General features: G+C 53.2%; 1 protein-coding gene across 1 annotated transcript; it reads right to left on the bottom strand.

Moving 5' to 3' along the window:
- Positions 1-6: 6 nt before the first annotated feature.
- LOC121021873 (pyruvate dehydrogenase phosphatase regulatory subunit, mitochondrial-like) lies at positions 7-3101 on the bottom strand. The gene is made up of 2 exons (XM_040462552.1): positions 2808-3101; positions 7-1650 (listed from the first exon to the last, which is right to left on the bottom strand). Exons 1-2 carry the CDS (start codon positions 3029-3031, stop codon positions 1407-1409), a joined length of 468 nt encoding a protein of 155 aa, XP_040318486.1. The 5' UTR covers positions 3032-3101; the 3' UTR covers positions 7-1406.
- Positions 3102-20723: the final 17622 nt, after the last annotated feature.

Genomic DNA, 20723 nt, shown 5'->3' with positions numbered 1-20723 from the left:
ACAAGGCCCGGCAAAGCACGAGGAACGGAACCGGTGGACCGGAAGTCAGCAGTTCTGGCGCTGGGCCCATTACACGGACCCTCTGCTGACTCAATCCCTGGTAGATACCCGATTCAAGTACCGGTTGCCATCAAGTTAAATCCAACCCAGAGGGACTCTTTCCGCCTGTCCTGCACGTATCCCGCATCTTCCCTAACAGAAGCCAGAGACGGTGCAGCGGCAGGCACCAAGCACATTTACCATCTTCACTCGCGAGTCCTCGCCTCTCAAAAGCAAGCCTGGCCGAGAGCGAGGACACCATGGGAGTCGGGCTCGTCTACCGGGCAGGGACCAGGGTGAGGCGGCTGAGGCGCCCGCTCTCAGCACTGGGCCAGCGCAGGGCCGGCCGGGGAACCCTGCTCACGTGCCCAAGCACGTACAGCCTCTTCCTGCCTGCCTGTAGCTCCTCTCCTGGCATCTCCCCTTCTCCACTGCCACATCTACCCAATCCTGTTACAGGACGCTCATCTTAACCCAGAATTGACAAACAAGGTCACACTTCACCAGAGTGCGAATTATATGAAAGGGAAAGCTATAAAACCGTAGTCTGTCGTCAGAATCTCTAATGATTATAATCTCACCTTCCCCAGTGAAAACTGTGTCACACGCCACATAATTTCCAGTTGGCCGGCAAAGTGAGCCACAGGCCGTGCGTACCCCGTGACCACATGGCAGAGCCACCTCAGCTGGCACGCAGATCGAGCTACCGTCCTTGTCAGGAGGGGTCTTGACTTCCCTGTGATCTGAATCACGCAGGTGTTCTGAAGAGCAGCCCTGAGCTACACGAGCGACTAGGCCCAGCTACTCGCTTAGGACAATTCCCGCGGCCACCAAACGGTTTCACCAGCTACGACACAGGCTCAACCCTGGGCTACTGGCTAGTCCATCACCTCGCGACAAGCTGACAGACCTGCTTCCCACTTGTTCTCATATGGAACCGCCCCATAGCTCGGTCTCCCCGTCCTACTTGCTCCGGTCGTATTCGGCTCACGATTCCCCGGGATCTCTTCCCTTGGTGACGCACACAAGGGGTAACATACGCTTAAGCTTTACAGTCACAAATATCCTTAAGCGCAACTGGTGAGATTCAGCGGCTCAGACTATGATTTCACTGTCGAGCACCAAAACTTAAGCACTTCCTTCTCTTCCTCCTTCGGGAGCCAGATGTGGCCACCTAATATACACTTCAGAGACTGAAATAGGAAATGGCACAGGAAAACTTTCACATCATAGGAATTCTGGCATCTGGATAGGATCCGAGATAATCACCGAATCCCCTCGGTAGATAAGGAAACGGGAGACAGCTCAACACGCTCACACACTTGCCCGAGGTGAGACCAGGACGAGTGCGGAGCTCGGACTGAAACTCAAGCCTCAGCTAGAATCCCCGGGCAGGCTTGGTGTCGGACCGCATATGGTGCTGAGTGAAAGAGTCCGGGCCACAGGCAGACCAGTAAATGGCACAGTACCTGCTTACCTGTTTGGATCCCTGTTTCTTGCTCTAACTGCTGGTAGAGTTTGTTGGAATAGTCTGCCATCTTCTGCTCGATGGTCAAGTGCCTGGCGGTGCTCAGGATGCCGGCACAGAACCTCGTAGAGCCAGCGGCCAGCCTGCGGGATGGATCCAAAATGCTCTTAGGTAGACTCGCATATCTGTGAATGCGACTAGTTCAAAGACCCTCATTACTGGCACCGACCGTAATATCAAAAGATGGAAACCTAAATATCCCGACAGGAGAGGGATTTCAAATGTTGGCGTTCACCTACACGACGGGACGCCGCGCAGCCATAAAAAAGGCACGAGAATGCTCTTCTGCAACAATATGGGAATCCTAATGAAAACAGCATGGGAGGAGCACTACTTAATATGCTACTAACTTGTACAAAAAAAGAGAAAAAAACAGCAAGTGAAGACCCACGTACACACGTACACGCTGACCAACACGTTTGCCCATATACGCGGGGGGTGTCTGGAACGACACACTAGGAACTTAATTTGCCTCCAGCGAGGGAAACTTCAGCTAGAAGTCAGGGATGAGAAGCAGACTTTCCCTGCACACTCTTTTACAGTTTTTAATTCTGAATCGTGTAAATGCATTGCCTATTCGGAGAGAATTACAACAGACTTGTTAAACGTCATTCAACTTCTGGTAGGCAATAGAACAAAAAAGGACTGTAAGGGAAAGTGAGACAACTCATACCAAGTACGAACCTTAGTCAGTAATAAGGTTTCCATACTGATTCATCATATTTAACGGTAACCCCAACCTAAGATGTCAGTCCCAGGTGCACACAGGCGTGAGGCACACGGGAACTCGGTACAACCTTTGCATTTGTTCTGTAAATCTAGCACGGCTCTAAAATAAGTTAATTCAGTGGGGGGAAAAAAAGGAACAGAAAGAAGACAGGATGCAGCCAATTTCATTTCCGCCCATAGAGGGAGCTCCAGAGCCACGGGGTCTACGTTGCCATTTGACCGCCCCTACCCAGAGAACGAGATGGTAAGATGTGCCTGGACCCTGAAATAAAACGCACCCTCTTCGGATACTCGGCTTCGCGGCATCTGCCACCTCTCTCAGAGCCCAAAAACACGGGTATTGCACATCGTGAAACCATGGACAGGAGATTTCGCCTTTCCGTGACTGTTCTCATGCTACTTAGCGACAGGTTAGCCACTGCCGGGACAGGTTACCGGGAGCAGAGGGGGTGAGGGAAGCCCACGCAGTTGGTGCAACATGGCCCCAAGCCGGGTCCCGTCTGGTCCTTACCTGCCCTGCTCCAAAAGGACAATATCCTTCCAGCCCATCTTGGAGAGGTGATAGGCCACGGATGTGCCCATGATTCCACCGCCACAGATGACCACCTGTGCCTGGGCAGGCAGGGCGACAGAATGCGCCTCGGCAGCTGGCGCACCGCTTCTCCCCGACGACCAGTTCTGCCATCCTCGGCCGGTCCTTTGTCTCCGGGCCACCGACAGCAACCGGGAAAACATCACGTCTGTCAGTCAGCAGCTCGGAGATGTGCTCCCACTCGGCCAAAGAGGAGATTCTCCCCAGTTCAAACTAGACAGAGAAAGCAAACAGATTTCATTCCACTGTACTCAGTGCGCCGGATTAGTGACAAAAGAAAAGGAGGCAACAGAGAATGACAATCATCATGCCTCATCCAGACAGAGGCACAAGCACATGCAAAGGCCCTGAGGGGAGGCACACCTGAAGGAGTCCGAGCACAGAAGGGAGGCCAGCGTGCCCACAGCTCGACGGCAAGGCACAGTCGACCAGAGACGAGGCCGGAGAGGCAGGCAGAAAGCAATGACACAAGCGCTTGGATGCCTCACGAGCAGCTGGGATTTTACTCCAAGTGCAAAGGAAAATACTAAAGCAGGGAATGAAATGATCTGATACGCTTTTCCTAAGATCAGCCTGGCTCCACAGTGGGGACTGGACTGGAGGAAAGGCAGGGCTAGGAAGCTACCGCAGGAGTCCAAGAGGGAGGGCACGGTGGCTCACACAAGGATGGTGGCGGTGGAGTCAGAGCCATGACTGGATTGTTGTGGATGGTGAAATGACAGTACTTAACTTGCCAACAAACCGGATGTTAAGATGGGGAGCGGGAGAAAGACGGACGATGGCAAAGTTTCCAGGTTAAGCGACGGGTGCCACTTCCTAAGGTGTGAAGGACTAGGGATGCGGAGGGAGGCGGGAAGGAGAGGGAGAGGGAGGCGGTGAGGGCGCGTGCGCGCATACCGAGGTGTCAAGGGCGAGACACCTAGCAGGCATCCACGTGGAAGTGCCAAGCAGCTAGATAACCAGGCCTGAAGCCTGGGGAAGACATGGGGTATCCGGAGACCCGGCAGTCTGAGGAACAACTCTGAGGCTCCCCAGCAGGCACAGCTTGGCAAGAGAAAGAAAGTACTGGACGGGGGACTGCGCGCCGTCCTTTGCATTTGTTCTGTAAATCTAGCACTGTGGGGCAGACTCACAGAGCGTCCAAACGGCTGAGCGGCGGAAAGGGAACCGGGCAGAGGTGTCACAGAAGCCGAGAGAGGAGATGGTTCACTACAGAGGGTGGCCAGGGATGGAGCAAGACGGCCAGGTGCCTGCTGGGACTTGACGACACAGAGGTCCTTGGTGTCCTCAAAGAGGACATTCCCAGGGGAGTGCCAGGGACGAAGTACGGCCTAGAGCAAGCTCAAGAGCAAGGAGATGAGGGAGTGTGCACAGCTTCTTCACGTGCTGCCCGGAAGGGAGCAGAAACCCCAGACAGGAGGAGAGAATGGGGGTGGAGCAAGGCTATTTGTCTATAAAGGTGGGAGCCACGGAGACTCAGGGCTGGCGAGAAGGGCCAGGAAGAGGGAAAGAGGTGGGGGAGGAAGGAGAGGCGGTGACAAAGAATGAGGTCCTGGAAAGGAAGGAAGGGAGGGAGGGAGACTGAGAGAGAGAGAGAGAGAATGAACCCAAAGCCGCAGTGAGGGACGGTGTGCCCCGCGTCTGCACAGGCCACAGACTGGAGACGCCAGGTCCCACGGCCCCTTCCTGAAAGCAGGGGAGGACTGGTCATGGCGGGCTTATGACGAACCACGGGAGTCACAGGCTGCGACCAAGCGCATGTCCCTCTGAGATGACTAACACCATGAGGTAGATTAGGGAGCGGACAGGTTCAGGCCACCAGGGAGAATTACTCTAAGGGCATAAGAGGACTGTTCAATTTTTAAGAAACTGCAGACAGCCCTGTGGGCGAAGGCACGGTCTCCGAGTGTGGGGAGACGGCGACACTTCAGAGGAGAGCCCTGGCAGCCCGTGCGCCCACCAGCACGCCGCTACCAGCCCGGGACCCACGGAGGGCCCCCGACGGCCCAGGTCGTCCAAGGCCAAGGTGTGGGTGCCCATCCATCAGACAGGATCTCAGAACTGAGACCGAGCAGGCCTCCACTGCGTCCCAAGGAAATCCCATCCAACCAGGGCTGATTGCTTTGGCCACCTTGTGGTGATCTCCAGGCCTCACCTCCTTGGTCCCCGCCAAACCGTCTCAAGACAGAAGCTTCTCCACAGCCAGACTTCCCACAATCTCATCTCCATATGACCGATTTCTCTCTCTCTCTCTCTCTCTCTCTCTCTCTCTCTCTCTCTCTGCTGTCCTCCCCTCCAAACCTCTCCACCGTGTCCTCCAGAACATCCTTTCCAAACTGGAACACCCAGCCCTTCACCTAGCTTCTCTCCACCTCTGCTTCAACAGAGACACAGCTCTACTGAGGGAAACGCCACTGCCACGTGGCCAGCCCGTCCCACTGACCTTGCCATCAGGAGGGGGGGGGAGGCGGGCACCCTTCTCCCTTCAGAACCATTACCACTTGGTCATGCTTGAAAAGACCCTGTTCCCTCATGGCTCACACTAGCAGGCACCCCGTAGCTAGCCCCGGGCCACTGCGTGTTCAGCCACAGGCAGATGTCTGTCTACATTCAGGTTCTGAACCCACAACACTGCTCCTCTCCCAACCTGGGACCCCACCTCCTTCCTTCCTTCCAAACACAAAACCTGTCTCCTCAACTCCTGAAACTCCACCTGCATCTACGACCACCTCTTCCTTCAACCTCGTAGGGTCAAAAGTTGATCCCTCCCCACGTGCCCTGGATCCCTCTCTCTCCTTCCTTCCCTTGACTCCGCTCCATCAACTGTCCCCTTCCACGTACCTTCAGTGTTTCCTCCAATCCTCAGCATTTTAATACGCTCAAGTCCCTCCCAACTGACTTAAGAAATACAGGAAAGGCTCCATACCAGTCTTCCAATGGTGATTTTTAATTTTACAAATTCTGAATTATAAAAATTGTGGTCTTTGTAAACAACACAAACGTAGAAGGAAATTAAGATCTCCCATCATGCAAAATACTCGATTCCAGGGCTGATGAAATTTCCCCAGACTTATTTATCTTGCAGCACGTGCTCCCCTGACACCCACCTGTGTGCCACCACCTGTCTTAAAGTCCTTTTTGTTACACCTCAGTGATTGCACAGTCTGCCGGCGGGTTACACCAAAATTTACTATGACGTCACAACCTGTCTTTTTCACTTGACAAGAAGGGCTTCCTATGGTATCTGTCACTTTCCCCCCTTTCCACCGTCCCGAACCCAAGCGGTTAAGCTCCCGTCCCGCATGCCGGGATACTGCTCTCACCAAGAATGCCACTGTTGCCACCTTCCAGGGACACCGGGCCCATCTCACTCACCCTCTCCACAGCACTGAACACCGCCGATCGCTCCCGCTACTCACGCACTCTGTCCCTGTTTTATTTTGACACCGACTACCCCGGTCACATCTACACCGCCTTCTCTCCCCTGCCCATCCTTCTGTGTTGCTGTCCCTCAGGGTGTCTGGGACCAGCTTCTCCTCTCAGTTCGCCACCCTCCAGGGTCATTTCACGCGTACCAAGACTGACGCCTAAGCCCACAACAGCCCCGAGCTTTACATCTGCACCTCGAGCTGAACAATGGCCATGTCCACTTGGGTTCCCGTGGGTCACACCCAGCACATCCAGAAGGGAAACCCACCTGCCTCAATCTCCAAATCTGCTCCACTTCTGTGTCCCGCAGTGACACCATACACAAGAATCCCAGGTGTCACCCTGGGTTCCTCCCTCTCTCTCACCTCCTCTATGCGGCCAACCGTCATGGACTAACAATTCCACAGGCGACATTTCCCTCAGACCATCGACTTCTCCCCCTCCTCACTGCCATTACCTGAGTACAGACCGCCATCCCCGCTCAGATGAAGGCAGAAGCTTCCCGACAGGGCTTCCGCACACCATTCTCCCCAGCCCCCCTCAATCCTTCCGAGGAGGGGCGTGGAGGGAGGCTTCTCAAATGAAACTCTTGTTCACACCCCTCCTCAAAACTCTGCAATGGCTTTCTGGTGCCCTGAGGAAAACAGCATTCTCCTGAACAGGAAGTGTGCAAGATCCTTCATCATCAGGCTCATTCCTGACCTCTGGTCTCTTTCTCTCCTCTCCAGCCAGACGGACATACGTATAATTCCTCCAACAGGACAGGCATTGAGTCTCTCTGAAACCCCCAGGATCTGGGCACACTGTTCCTTCGAACCACACGGCATAGTTCCTGCCCCCCTGCCCCCCCAACATGGATAATCCCCTCAGCTCTCACCCTGTTTCACAGCTTATCAGACCCCCCCTCTCCCCCAATACCGCCTCAGGTGACTCTTCTGTGTTCTCCCACAACACCCTGCACTTCTCCAGCACAGAGCCTCCCACGCTGTCACAGCCTGTTTGCCAATCAGGGAAACGGCACAACGACCCCGCTGCAAATGCAGGCTTTGGGGGCAGACAGGTATGGGTCTGAAAATCTCCCCCACCTCTCATCAGCTCTATGGCTTTGAGCAAGTCATTCCATCTCTGTGCTCCAGGCTCCTCATCCACAAGGTGAGCTACGAACACCTGCCTCGCCGGGTTGCCACCAAGACTACAGGAACACAGACAATACAGGAAAAGCATGGTAACTGGCACCCGAGAAGCACTCAGTAAGTGCTAGTTTTTAGTCTCCTCTTACAATGGAGCTCTCTGGGAGCTGAGACCAGTTACCACTTCAACGTGATTCTGCCGGCATTCAGGGTAGGCACCTAGGAAATACAACCAACGGAGGAATGAGAATATACAATAAACGAGATGGCAAAAATTCAGTGAGGACCCTGAGATCTTGAGGCTAGGCTCCAAGATTTCAGGGCATATCTAAATCACATAGAGTAATTTTTTAAAATTGTTTTCGGGTTTTTTTGTTTTTCAGAGAGAGAAAGGGAGCCAGCAGGAGCCGGGGAGGGGCCACAGAGGGAGAGAGAGTATCTTAAGCAGGCTCCACGCTGAGCATGAAGCCCGATCTGGGGCTCATCCCATGACCCTGGGATTGTGATTTGAGCCAAATCCAAGACACTCAGCCAACTGAGCCACCCAGGCCGGTAGAGAAGAATCTGAAGATGTCAAAGACAAAGAAATAAAAGGTGTAGCCGGCTTTAAAATAAGTTATATTTAAAAACAAAAAACAAAAAACAAAAAACTAAGATGGCCCTATAATATTCTCTCCCTCTAAGAAGAATCGCTAAGGCAACCTCAATATTGGGACTGGTTATGCTCACACCTGCGTACGACAAGAAGAGCAAGGGACAGCTCCAAGTCCCTCTGGGTTGTTCCCCTGTATGGTCCCAGCGTGTGTACAAATGGGCCGCTGGTCACAAGGAAGCCTAGTGAGTGGAGCTCGACCGACACACTTCCCACTCTTGCCTCAGCAGAAGGGCCACCTGGGACATTTCTTTCAAACAGACAGACAAAAACCCCAACACTACCCCAGGCTCTTTCTCTGGAGAGTCTGATCCTGCTGGTCCCGGGGGTGTATCTGTCAAAACGTGCCACCAGGTGATCAGGCAAGTTTAAGAAATTAATACATATCCCTAGCACTGGAAAAGTGTGCTCCGTGGCCCGGCACCGGCACCCCTCCTCCCCTTTCCCCCCTCCCCCCCTCCCCCCCGCGTGCCCGGAGGTCACGCTTACACAGATTCCCGAATCTAATGTGAATGTCCTTCACAGGGGTCCCGAGTGACCAAACATCACGAAGACAGTTCACCACCCTGGCCTACGCTTTTCCCGGTAACTCGGCTTGCCGCACTCTGCAGCAGGCGTTCAAGTTAGCGAAGCAGAGGCGGACCGCACGTCTCCAGGCGGGAAAACGATTGCACCTGCAGAGGGAGAAGGGCGGGCGAGACCAGCCAAACCCGCGCCAGGCGCTGTGCAAGCCCAAGGCGGGGAGCCCGAAGCGAGGGCACCCCGGCCGCTCTGGACATCGGGCTGAGGAGCGCAGGCCCGGGGGCGGCCGTGCACGGGGCCCCAAGGCCCGGACCCCGGACCCCTTCGGCCGGACGCCGCACAGCCGCAGACCGACTGAGAAAGACGAGGCAGACCCACTCCCGCCCCGGGCCGCCGGAGTCCCCAGCGACCCGGCAGGAGCGACAGGAAACGAGGGGCGGCCGCGACCACTCCCGAGGAAGACCAAAGCGAAAAGGGGGGCGGCTGAGACCCGCGCGGAGGGGAGGCCAGAGCCGCCCCGCCGCCGTCTCCTTACCTCACGGGCCGCCGCGGGCTCCGCCGTCAGCAGCACCCCGGCGGCAGCGGGACAGCAGCCACAACAGTTGCCGGGGGTCCCGCCGCCAGAAACGGGGCACTGGGAATGGGAAGGGGGCGGGGCGGAGGGAGTAAAAAGTTCCGGGGAAGCGGGAGAGACCGCGACCTTCCGCGCTTTACGGCCCCGGCAAGGGTACGCCCGCGCGTGCCGGCACACGCGCACGCGCACGCGCGCGCCGTGACGTCCCCGCGGCGGCCCCGCCCCTGCCACGTGGGGCTTGTTTGGGTCTCGCGAGGCCCCGCCCCGGGAGCGCGGCCCCCGCCCCAGTGGTCCAGGCTGCTTTCTGAAGTGTGCAAGTGGAGCGGGGATGTCTGCGGTGGGTCGCCGGCCTTGCCGGCGTGTCGGGAGCGCGGGGCTTCGCTCTGCCCTCCAGGCGCCCTGCCGCTTCTGTCCCCGAGCGGGTCCGCGGCTCAAAGCCACTCTAGTCCCTGGCGCAAAAGGGCGGCGTGGACCGACAGTCCCTTGTCTCTGGAAGGCGCTCGGCTCTTCCTGGGCCAGGCTCTAGCAGAGCGTCTGAAATCCGGTCTGCGGGCCTGGCCCGACCTCGGAGGCGGGTTTAGCGACCCTGAGCTCTGGGCGGGATCTCACTCTGCACCTTCCTGGCTTGCCTGGGCCCGAGGAAGCAGAGTCATTCACTCCATCTTCTGAGAAGCCTCCCGTCCAGTCCTCCCTTCCTATCGCTTGGCCCGGTTTTCTTTCCCTCGTGGAACTCATCACTATCTAAAGTATGTGTTCGCTGACTGCCTTTGCCACCAGTTGCAGGCCCCGGACCCTGTCGACAGAACCTCAATCTTAGGCACGGCAGCACTTGCAGCAGCGCTTGGCGCATGGTCCAGTCAGTATTTCTTTGAATGGGGAGCGTTCTGAGGGCACGGCCGCCACTGCACGGTGGGCCACACTCTCCACTTCCCGGTCTTGGGATTGAAGCCCGTCTTGCCACACGAGCCAGTCTTGTTTCCTTATGGCCTCTGATGATGGGATTCCGCAGTGCACAAGAACCGGAGGGCTGCTGCCATTTTAGGGGGTGGCAGGAAAGCTCAGGGACCCCGGTGGCACCAGGCCGGCCCACAACCTGCATAACTGTCTACCCACTGACTCGCCAGTTAACTCACACGCTACATTGCACCGGGTTCTGGCTGCCTGAGGATGGAAACTCCGCCTCTTGCTGGTCTGACGCATAAAAGTTGAAGACATTCTGCGCTTCTGTGCAGAGAAATTCTTCAGTATTTTAGCTAATGGCTTAGAGCTTGGTGTCACCTGACTACCCAAAAGGGAGAGGAAATAGACCAACCCATCTGAGGTTGTATTCTTGAGGACGTCCCAGATGTGGCAGTTTGCGGAGAAAAACTTCACAAGTTTTCCTGATGAGTAGTTTCACCTATGCCATTTTCAGGCTTGTGAACTGGGGAGAAACCTAGTTGTCTGTACGCAACGGTGGGTGAAATGAAGTGATGGTGTTGTAAATTCCATTCCGTTTACGTGCAGTTAAGTAGTGTACGCATTTCTCCCTGCTTACCTCAACCATCACTATTTTTTTGATGTTTATTTATTTTGAGAGAGGGAGAGAGAACAAGCAGGGGAGAGGGGCAGAGAGAGAAGGAGAGAGAGAGAGGATCCCAAGCAGACTCTGCACCACCAGTACAGAGCCGGACGCAGGACTGGGACCCACCAACCTGAGATCATGACCTGAGCCCAAATCAAGAGTCAGAGGCTCAACCGCCTGAGCCACCCAGGTGCCCCTCAACCGTCACTATTTTACATCTCCACGTTAAAAGGCTAAGTCCTTTTAAGCTCCTTTATTGTCGACGTTGATTCTTGTACTTTCTAGGCTCTCATACCCACCAAATGCCCTATTCTTCAGGAGGACTGACTGTTTTCTCTTCTGGGCTTCTCCTACTCCACGAAACGTCAGAGTGACTTCTTGTACGATACTTCACAGAGCAGACCATCCCATGCACAATTACACGTCTTGACAGGACTTTTCACTCGTGGTATTTGGATTCACCGTTGCAAACATTCTGCCTTCTTGGTTTTCTGTCTCGCAAGGACTGAAATTACCAGGGGTGGGGAGGATAGTTTCAGCATCTGTTTCAAAAGATCCACGCCAGGATTTCCTCTGCACACCAGGAACTGGAGCTCGGAGCACCTCTCTGCTCCAAGCCCGGTTCTCAGTTCTTGGTTCTCGGTTCTCGGTTCTCGGTTCTCGTGCCTTACGCCAGAATGTCCCACGGTAGGTGTAGACAGGAAGGACAACGAGAAAGTCAGTCACTCGGTCTGAGGGTTCCCCTCCACCCCCCCCATAGCCTCTCTTCCCCAGATCAAAGGCCTGGCCTGCTGGGTAGAAAGTTTCTGCAGCTTGTTTCAATCAAGGGGTTTCTAGCAGCACAGTTAACGCTTCACTCTCCGGTGTGCTCTTGGGATACAGGAAAATGCCATTGTAATTATCGTACAGCGCTGTAACTCCTTGTTTACATTTTGTAAATGTGCAGTTTGCTCAGCCCCTCTGTGTGTGTGTGTGTGTGTGTGTGTGTGTGTGTAGTGACAGCAGGTGGTGCTGAGGACACGTGAGGCATTTTAGGGCACGGGCTCTTTCACAGGAGCCCCGGGGACTCGAGGCGCCCAGGGTGACCAGCATTTCTGCCTCCGCGGGCGCGGTATTAACATCCTACCCTGTATTTCCATCAAGCCGGAGTTTAATTAACGTGTTCTTTTCATGCGACTGGGTCTGCAAATGAATAAACAGACACGTTAATTACTCTGGCTGAGTCCACTGTGAAACGTGCTTCATGTTTGGCGACAGGGTGTTAAGTATTTGCCATAACAGAGGATAAACACGGTACACAAAACCTTATCCGCCTGTGTTAGCAGAGCATAAAACAGGATTTGGAAAGCAAGGCACAGCACACACAGGCATTCCATCACCCTCCGCGCAGTGGCGGCATGGCTAGAGACAGATAGCCTCCCTTACTCTTCCGAAGGTCTGAGGACTCACATGTAAGTCTCTAACACGCGACAGACTGAACCAGCCAAGAAAGTGCTAAGCATGCGGTAGGCACCAGCGGTGGTGCCTCGGAATCGTCTCGGGACACGTAAGGCAACACCCTCTGAGTGAACTGGAATCAACCAGGCTGGAAGTCTGACCCGTACTTCTCGAGAGGCTTCCAGGGAGCTCTCTCGTGTCTAGAAACCGCTGGGTGCCAAGAGTTGAGCAGTCCGGAGGACAAATGGTAGCTGTGAAAGCTTTGTGGCTTCAGAAGGACTTGCGCTGGTTCCTAAGGAAGATACTTTGAGCAGGACAGGGCTCTTCTCCTACCTCATCCCATTTGATCTTGTGACAATCTTAGGAGGTGAGGTTTTAGCAGACGATGTGGGCTCAGAGGTAACGTGACTTTTCCAAGATCACGCCGCTTGTGGGAAGATCTAGAGACGGAGCCGAGGTGTTCATTCTGAATCCAGAAGCCATCTGCGCCGTAGCATAGGGCAGGTGGCCAGGAGGACGTCTGAGGCTGGGGACAGAGAGCGAGAAAAGAGCACGCAATGTAACAGTAAGGAGCCCCACTTAGCTGTGCTCCCCGGATCTTTTCAGGCCCTCGTGCCGTCTGCCAGGTGACCTTGCAGTGCGTGAAAGGGTTGGAGTATATGTGTCAGCCGTCCTGAGGACTTTTAGAAAAGGTCGACAGAGACCGCGGTGTGCAGGCCCGGAGCGAGGCCCTAAGGCAAATTACGCGCGTCCATAGCCCTCCCGGGTGCGGCTTTTCATCAGCGATGGTGCCCTGAGCGGCCACCGTGTCTTGGAGGATCATGGGATCACACCGGAGGGGAGACTCGGGAAACAGATCTGAACCCGGCCTGACGCCCAGCCCGCCGACCCCCAGCCCGCAACGGCCGCCCGCCAAACCGCAGCCCCCTGCGGGCCCGTAAGCGTGAGGCCAAGTGCTCTGTGACGCACCGGGTCCCGGGCTGGGGTGTAGCAGCCATCTCGCGGCTCGACTAGAGGGCGTCTGGCCGCGTGGCCACGCAGGAACGACGCAGTCAGGGCCTCCGTCTCCTTGAGGGACTCTTCACTCGCCGCGAACTCGGGAGTCACCGGTCTTTTGTTCCGCTCATCTAACCAGCTTCTGAGCCGCTACGTGTGAGAACCCCATAAGCTGACACGTCGGGAACGACCTCATCATCCAAATCTCCTTTCGTTTCCAGTCCACGAATGGTCAACCGGGTCAGAAACCGCGGGGTCATCTGGTCGCCCCGCTGGCTTCTCCCCGTACCTCCGGTTCGTCACCCAGCACGACCGAGTGGTGTCCCCGGACCTCTGGTCTCTTCCGGCCTCTCGTTCCTGCCGCTGCTGCCGGCGTTCAGAGAGTAGCATCCCTCGCTTTGATGACGATCCCCTAAGAGACGGCCCGCTCCTGCTCCCACCCTGTCCTCGCTCTGCAGGGCTGTCTTTCCAAAACACGTGGGATCGTTGTACTCCCTGGCTTAGCACGTCCTCATGACTCCAGTCGTTGCGGAGGTTGCGTCCGGACTCCTTAGCGTGTGGCAGAGCACGGTCCTTATGGTGGAACTCGCTCTGGGCCCACACACTGTGCGACGCCGGGGCCCGATTCCTGGCCTGTTTGCCCCGTGTGTGTGTGCGGCTCATCTTTCCTCTCACCCTGCTCTCCACTCACACCCGCCAGACCCATCTCTCGCTCGCTGAGATGCCCTTCCTGGCACCTGTCCCGCTGTGCTCGGGGAAGAGTTCTGCATTTAGAATCAAATGCCCCCCACCCCCCCCCCAAGCCCCTCCAGTCAGCCTGGCAGACCGTCCAGAATTTCAGAACCTCAGCCCACATCACCACCATCTCTCGGTGAAGCCTCCCCTTCCCCACAACACCTGGTCTCCCTTTGGTGTGGCCCGCTGGACTCTCTCCGCCTCTGTCTTTACGTGGTCCTCTCCCCTCCTCGCGTGTCAGTCCCTCCCAAGAGGACTGGCTTCCCCGTAACCGTCTTGTGCTGCGCCCTGCATCCGCCAGATGATTACTTGAGGGAAAGCGGTGAGCGCGAGCTCCGTTTGCCAATCTGTGAAATGGCAGTTTCGTGGCGGCCTCTTGGCCTCGGAGAGCAGACGGGACTCTTTTCTGCCTTGGGTGTATCAACTCACCGGTAGGTGGCGCTGAGACACGTGAATTGAGGTTTCCCGGGTCTCCCAGCCCCGCATCTGGAGTGCAGGTAGTCAGGATTAACTAGAAACCCAAATCAGACTCGTCAAATCTCCTCCTGAGAGGTGATAATCCATGCGGCCCCCGTGGCACGGGAGGGACTGAGGAGAGGCTCTTTGGTGCAGCTTCGTAAAGAGCAAGGTGCGCTTTCCTTCCTGCTGTCCTCACCTCGAGGGGCCTCTGTAGAGTTAGGGGCCCTCAGACACTTGGATCTGGGGCATCATCTGACTCAGTCCCCCAGAGTCCGAGGTCAGAGGGTCGCTGTCCTATTTGGTCAAGAGCATAACTTTGGAGCTGACCTGGCCTGGGTCTGAATGCCTGCACTGCCTCTTCCTTGGTGGATGACTCTGGGATGTTAGCTTTCCTGAGCCGCCTCTGGATTAGGCACCAATAGAGACCATATAGAAAGAGAGAGAGAGAGCCTATAGGAGATATATATATATCTATACATATAGATATATAAATCTATATATATTATATATAGATAATACAAAAATTTTAAATCTCCCCATATATATATATATATATGGTATGTGGGTATATATCCATATACCTCCCTCCCCATATATATATTGAGAGAGAGAGATGGAGAGAATAGAGATTGGAAAAGTTGGGCTCCCGGGACTAGGGGTTGGCATATCTGAAATGATTTGCCCACAAAGCACATTTCTAGGGCCAGCCTGAGTCTTGAGTGAGTTTTCACTGTAATTGAGCATCTTGCTTCTCTGACAGCCTCCTTTCTCAGGCTCCCCTTTGCTCTCTTGCAGCCTGGGTTCTTCTGAGGCGCCTTTCGTGGTGTCCAGAGCTTGGTGGGTTTTACTGTTGGAGTCTTAGCTGCTCGGTGGCTCAGGCTGCTGCTCCGTTTTGACCCACCTCTAAAAACTGCCTGCCTTTGTTCGTCTGGGGCATTGCATTCTGTATTTTGTGCATTTGTATTTTGTAAATGTCTAACTGTTACCGTTTGGAAGGTCAGTTTGGTAGGAGCATTCTCTTTCATCACGGAAGCTGACCCCTCCTCCTCCAAAACAGTTCAGCTTTTGTAGCATTAACTAGAGTTCCATGTGGATTTCAAGTTTTTGGTTTTTGGCTTTGTTTTCTTATACATTTGGGGGGGGCGTAGTGTATGTGTGCTCTATTTCTTAAAGAAATACTCATTTTTAAATCTGTCTGTTTAAAAACTGAAAACTCCTGCTTTTCTTCCTCCTCTTCCTCGAGGGGTTTGGGTTGAAGCTCTAATGGCAGCCTTCCATCAGGGTGTTTACGTTAAGCCACTCAACATTATCTGCTGATGAATCGCTTAGCACGGGGCTACTGGCTTCCTGTTTCCCACCTGACAGTGGTCGGCTCTCAGAACCTTCTTTTTCCCTTTCAAGGTAATCGTATCTGTTTCACTGCTGCTCACGTGAGCACTTTGAGACGCTCGGACCGTTATGTCGGTGGCGTGTAATTGAGCAAAATCTGTTTTCTCTTTGCTTTGAGGACACCAGCTCTCACCAGACAACCCGATCGATGCCCCACGCTGAGAAACTCCTACGTCATAATGGGAATCTTTCTTCAATTGTTTTCCAGTCTCTTACCACGCACGGCTAAGCGACTAGACCTAGCCGTTGCAGAATGAATCAAAACTACTGCTGCAGTGTTCTCCCTTCCCTCACTCCACCCACTTACTTAGGCACCGCAGTCTTTTTTTGTGTTTTTAATGTTTGTTTATTTTTGAAAGAAAGAGACAGAGCCTGAGCAGGGGAAGGGCAGACACACACACACACACACACACACACACACACACACACACAGAATCCAAAGCAGGCCCCAGGCTCTGAGCTGTCTGCACAGAGCCCAACGCGGGGCTTGAACCCACAAACCATGAGATCAGGCCCTAAGCCGAAGTCAGATACTTCACCGACTGAGCCACCCAGGCGTCCCCTGGCACGGCAGAGTCTTGAGCTGGCTCTTTATCCTCCCCGAATCCCACGGAGGTCTGTCTGTTGGTTTCTCCCGTGAGCTGGAGGACTCTGTTATGGGATAACCGCTGGTTCCCTTGGTTTTTGACATGAATCTAGCACTCTCCCCCTCACTCCGTCTTCTCCCCTCAAGCAGGGACCTTCGTAAGCGATGGAGGCAGTATGTTATGTCGTTGTTCTTGTTTATTTATTCTCCAGTTCCCTGCGAGGTGTGGACTCTTCAGGGAGAAGGGCACTGGTGGAAAATCGGGAGCCTGCGGAGCCTGTACCACTGCGGACCCGGGGCGTGGCCTTGCCCCTCCCCGTCTAGGCTCCCCAAGAGCACAGCCCCTCCCCTCCTCCACAGCTGTGTAACTTTCTAGAATTTAGTCGTTTGTGGGATACTTGGGTTGAATTTCTGTAAGGCCAGCAGGAGGGAGACTGTGGCGTGACCACGGTCGGGAAACCGAGCTCTGACCAGCGGCCGTTGGTCACAAATGGAATGTCTGGTAGAAACGAACGAGAGCCTCAAGTCACCTGTAAATGGGGATAAAAATGTGTATGTGGCACACAATATAGCATATTTAAATTTGTATTGATAATTTGAATGTATTAATCTTCTTAAAATTTATTAAAATGTGGATTACAATTTTAAAACAATATAGATAATACAAACATTTTAAAGCTCCCCAAATTCTGCATTAAAAAGTGATTCCTGGGTGCCTGGGTGGCTCAGTCAGTGAACCGTGTGACTTTGGCTAGGGTCGTGATTTCACGGTTCATGACTTCGAGCCCTGCATTGGGCTCTGGACTGTCAGTGCAGAGCCTGCTTGGGATTCTCTCCGCCCCCCGCCCCCTCTCTCTGCCCCTCTCCCACTTATGCGTTTTTTCTCTCCCTCTCTCAAAATAAATAACACAAACTTAAAAAAAGGTTATTCCCCACCCTTGTTTTCCTTCCAAAGTAATTAATTTGTTACCTGCTGTATCACAGGATAAGTGTTACTAGTGTTAATAGCTGCTATTTATCAGGGACTCACTTTGTGTCAGAACGGTGCCTTATAACATCCCCACGTATTCACCCTGTTCGGTGGACAGCCATAACCCTGTTTTGGGGGGCAAGAAGCAGGCTCAGAGGGATAGAACATTTGCCTGGCAATACATGCCCTAAAAGGAGAGAATCCAGACTTTAAATCATTTTTTTTAATGTTTATTTTTGAAAGAGAGAGAGACAGAGCGCAAGCAGGGGAGGGGCAGAGAGAGGGGGAGACACAGAATCTAAAGCAGGCTCCGGGCTCTGAGCTGTCGGCACAGAGCCCAACGCGGGGCTTGAACCCAAGAACTGTGAGATCATGACAGGAGCTGAAGTCGGACACTCAACCAACTGAGCCACCCAGGCGCCCCAGAGAGAGTCCAGATTTTAAAACCCCAAGCGATCCCATGTTTGGAAATTGCCTAGACCAATCAATATTAACTCATCCGACCCACACACCTGAGGCCTTTCCACCAGGAGCTGGGCAGACAAGCTCCCTGGGAGAGAATGAGGGAGGGCGTTTTTACATCCATACAGCCATCGGACAACGCTGGTAAAAATAACAGCAGCAGGTGCCAGGCTAAGTCGGCTAAGTTCTTGCCGTGGATCATTTTATTTATTAATTTATTTATTTTTAGATTTTTTAAAATTTATTTATTTTTTATTTGTTTTAATTACATTCAAGTTAGGTAGCCTATAGTGCAGCAATGATTTCGGGAGTAGATTCCTTAGTGCCCCTTCCCCATTTAGCCCATCCCCCCTCCCACAACCCCTCCAGCCACGCTCGGTTTGTTCTCCATATTGAAGAGTCTCTTCTGTTTTGTCCCCCTCCCTGTTTTTATGTTATTTTTGCTTCCCTTCCCTTACGTTCATCTGTTTTGTATCTTAAAGTCCTCCTACGAGTGAAGTCCTATGATAGTTGTCTTTCTCTGGCTGACTACTTGCACTTAGCATAATACCCTCTAGTTCCATCCATGTGGTTGCAAACGGCAAGATTTCATTCTCTTTGATGGCCGAGTAATGCTCCATTGTACATACATACCACATCTTCTTTATCCGTTCATCCATCGATGGACATTTGGGCTCTTTCCTTACTTTGGCTATTGTTGTTAGCGCTGCTGTGAACATTGGGGTGCGTGTGTTCCTTTGAAACGGCACACCTGTATCCCTTGGATAAATGCCTGGTAGTGCAATTGCTGGGTCCTAGGGTACTTCTATTTCTGATTTTTTGAGGAAGCTCCATACTGTTTTCCAGAGTGGCTGCACCAGCTTGCGTTCCCACCAGCAGCGCAAAAGAGATCCTCTCTCTCCGCATCCTCGCCAACATCTGTGGTTGCCTGAGTTGTTCACGTTAGCCGTTCTGACAGGGGTGAGGTGCTATCTCGTGGTGGTTTTGATTTGTATTTCCCTGATGACGCGTGGCATTGAGCATTTTTTCACGTGTCCGTTGGCCATCTGGATGTCTTCTTTGGAGAAGTGTCCATTCATGTCTTTGGCCCATTTCTTCACTGGACTATTTGTTTTGTGGGTGTTGAGTTTGATAAGTTCTTGATAGATTTTGGATACTAACCCTTTATCTGATACGTCGTTTGCAAATATCTTCTCCCATTCCGAAGGTTGCCTTTTAGTTTTGCTGATTGTTTCCTTCGCTGTGCAGAAGCTTTTTATTTTGATGAGGTCCCAGTAGTTCATTTTTGCTTTCGTTTCCCTTGCCCCCAGAGACGTGTTGAGTAAGAAGTTGCTGCGGCCAAGGTCAAAGAGGTTTTCGCCTGCTTTCTCCTCGAGGAGTTTGATGGCTCCCTGTCTTACATTGCGGTCTTTCATCCATTTTGAGTTTATTTTTGTGTGTGGTGTAAGAAAGTGGTCCAGGTTCATTGTTCTGCATGTCGCTGTCCAGTTTTCCCAGCGCCACTTGCTGAAGAGACTGTCTTTATTCCACTGAATATTCTTTCCTGCTTTGTCAAAGATTAGCTGGCCATACGTTTGGGGGTCCATTTCTGGGTTCTCTATTCTGTTCCATTGATCTGAAAGTCTGTTTTCGTGCCAGACACGGGTCATTTTAGATTCATAACCACCCTCTGAGGCAGGTTCTACTGTTCCCAATGTGAAGAAGCTAAAACTCAGCCTCGGAGAGGTTAAAGAATTTGGTTGACTTAGAGGAGAAGTAGTGGAGGAAGGATTCCAATCCAGGCAGCACAACAGGAGGGCTTAAGCTCCTCAATTCTCTACTCTGGGGGCGCCTGGGTGGCTCAGTCGGTTGAGCGTCTGACTTCGGCTCAGGTCAGGATCTCGCGGCTCCTGAGTTGGAGCCCCGCGTCCAGTTCTGTGCTGACAGCGCGGAGCCTGCTTGGGATTCTCTCTCCCTCTCTCTCTGCCCCTCCCCCACTCGTGCTGTCTCTGTGTCTCTCAAAATAAATAAATAAATAAGCTTAAAAAAGTCATTTCTAAAACACCAGTCATCTACTTTGTTCATGAATCTGTCATTGGGCAGGGCTTGGTGGCGTCAGCTTATTTCCACCCCGTGTGGCATCGGCGGGGGGCGTGGGGGGCTTGAAGGCCGGGGGCTGGAACCAATGAGGGCCACCTTTTAAGGTTCCCATCTTATAAAATTTCAGATTTCAGGTAATGGTGATAACTGAACATATATTTGAGGTTCCTCGGGCTTTCGGTTTTGTCACTGCAGCCTGTGAGATTATAAACGGCTCTGCTCATTTCTCTTGTCTCACCTGCAGCCTTCCCCCTGGGGAAAACCTGGAGCCTTAGCCTCTTGCCAGAATTGGCAATTGCAGATGGCTGAAAGTTGTCACTCTGCACCTCCGTGGCTCTTCCCTCTGCACATCCTTAACCCATCTGGCCACTGTTGCTTCTGTACCTCTCTTAAACCTGAAATATCGTCTGTTCCTCTGGCTTTTCTAGTTGTTTTCAGTGGGAACATTATTTGGCTGCCAACAACTCCATCCTACCCAGAAGTGAGAGTTCTTCATTTTCCTTTTATGGGGCCTGCATAGTAGTACTACATAGACCGGGTGTCTCATTTAAAACTTTATCCTCTCCTCTAAGTACATTTATGTTCTCATTATTATAACAGTCCTGTTCGTAGGTCTACCAATATGCCTGAGTCCAGTTATTTTCCTAAGGTAAATTTATGGAAATAAAATTGTCAGATCACAGAGTGTGATGACGTACAGTTTTGACAGGTATTGTCAAATGGCCTTCTGGTGAGACCGGACGCTTCGGCTGAGCTGACAGTGTCTAATAAAGGACTACTGAGTTGGTTTGAGTGGGTCACTATCCTCTCTGCCTCTTCAGGTGCCCCAGAAGTCCTCCAGCCCTCTCTGT

The sequence above is a fragment of the Herpailurus yagouaroundi genome, unplaced genomic scaffold (genome assembly GCF_014898765.1).
Source record: "Herpailurus yagouaroundi ecotype Mexico unplaced genomic scaffold, PumYag 338, whole genome shotgun sequence".
In the NCBI taxonomy this organism is placed as follows: domain Eukaryota; kingdom Metazoa; phylum Chordata; class Mammalia; order Carnivora; family Felidae; genus Herpailurus; species Herpailurus yagouaroundi.
Note: the sequence above shows the minus strand (reverse complement) of the source record. Positions and strands in the feature narration are given on the sequence as shown.

Coding starts and splice junctions, on each gene's coding strand:
- LOC121021873 (XM_040462552.1), bottom strand. CDS start 3,031: ATGTTTTCCCGGTTGCTGTCGGTGGCCCGGAGACAAAGGACCGGCCGA. Junction 1,651..2,807: donor GTCCTTTTGGAGCAGGGCAG/GTAAGGACCAGA, acceptor TCCATCCCGCAG/GCTGGCCGCTGGCTCTACGA.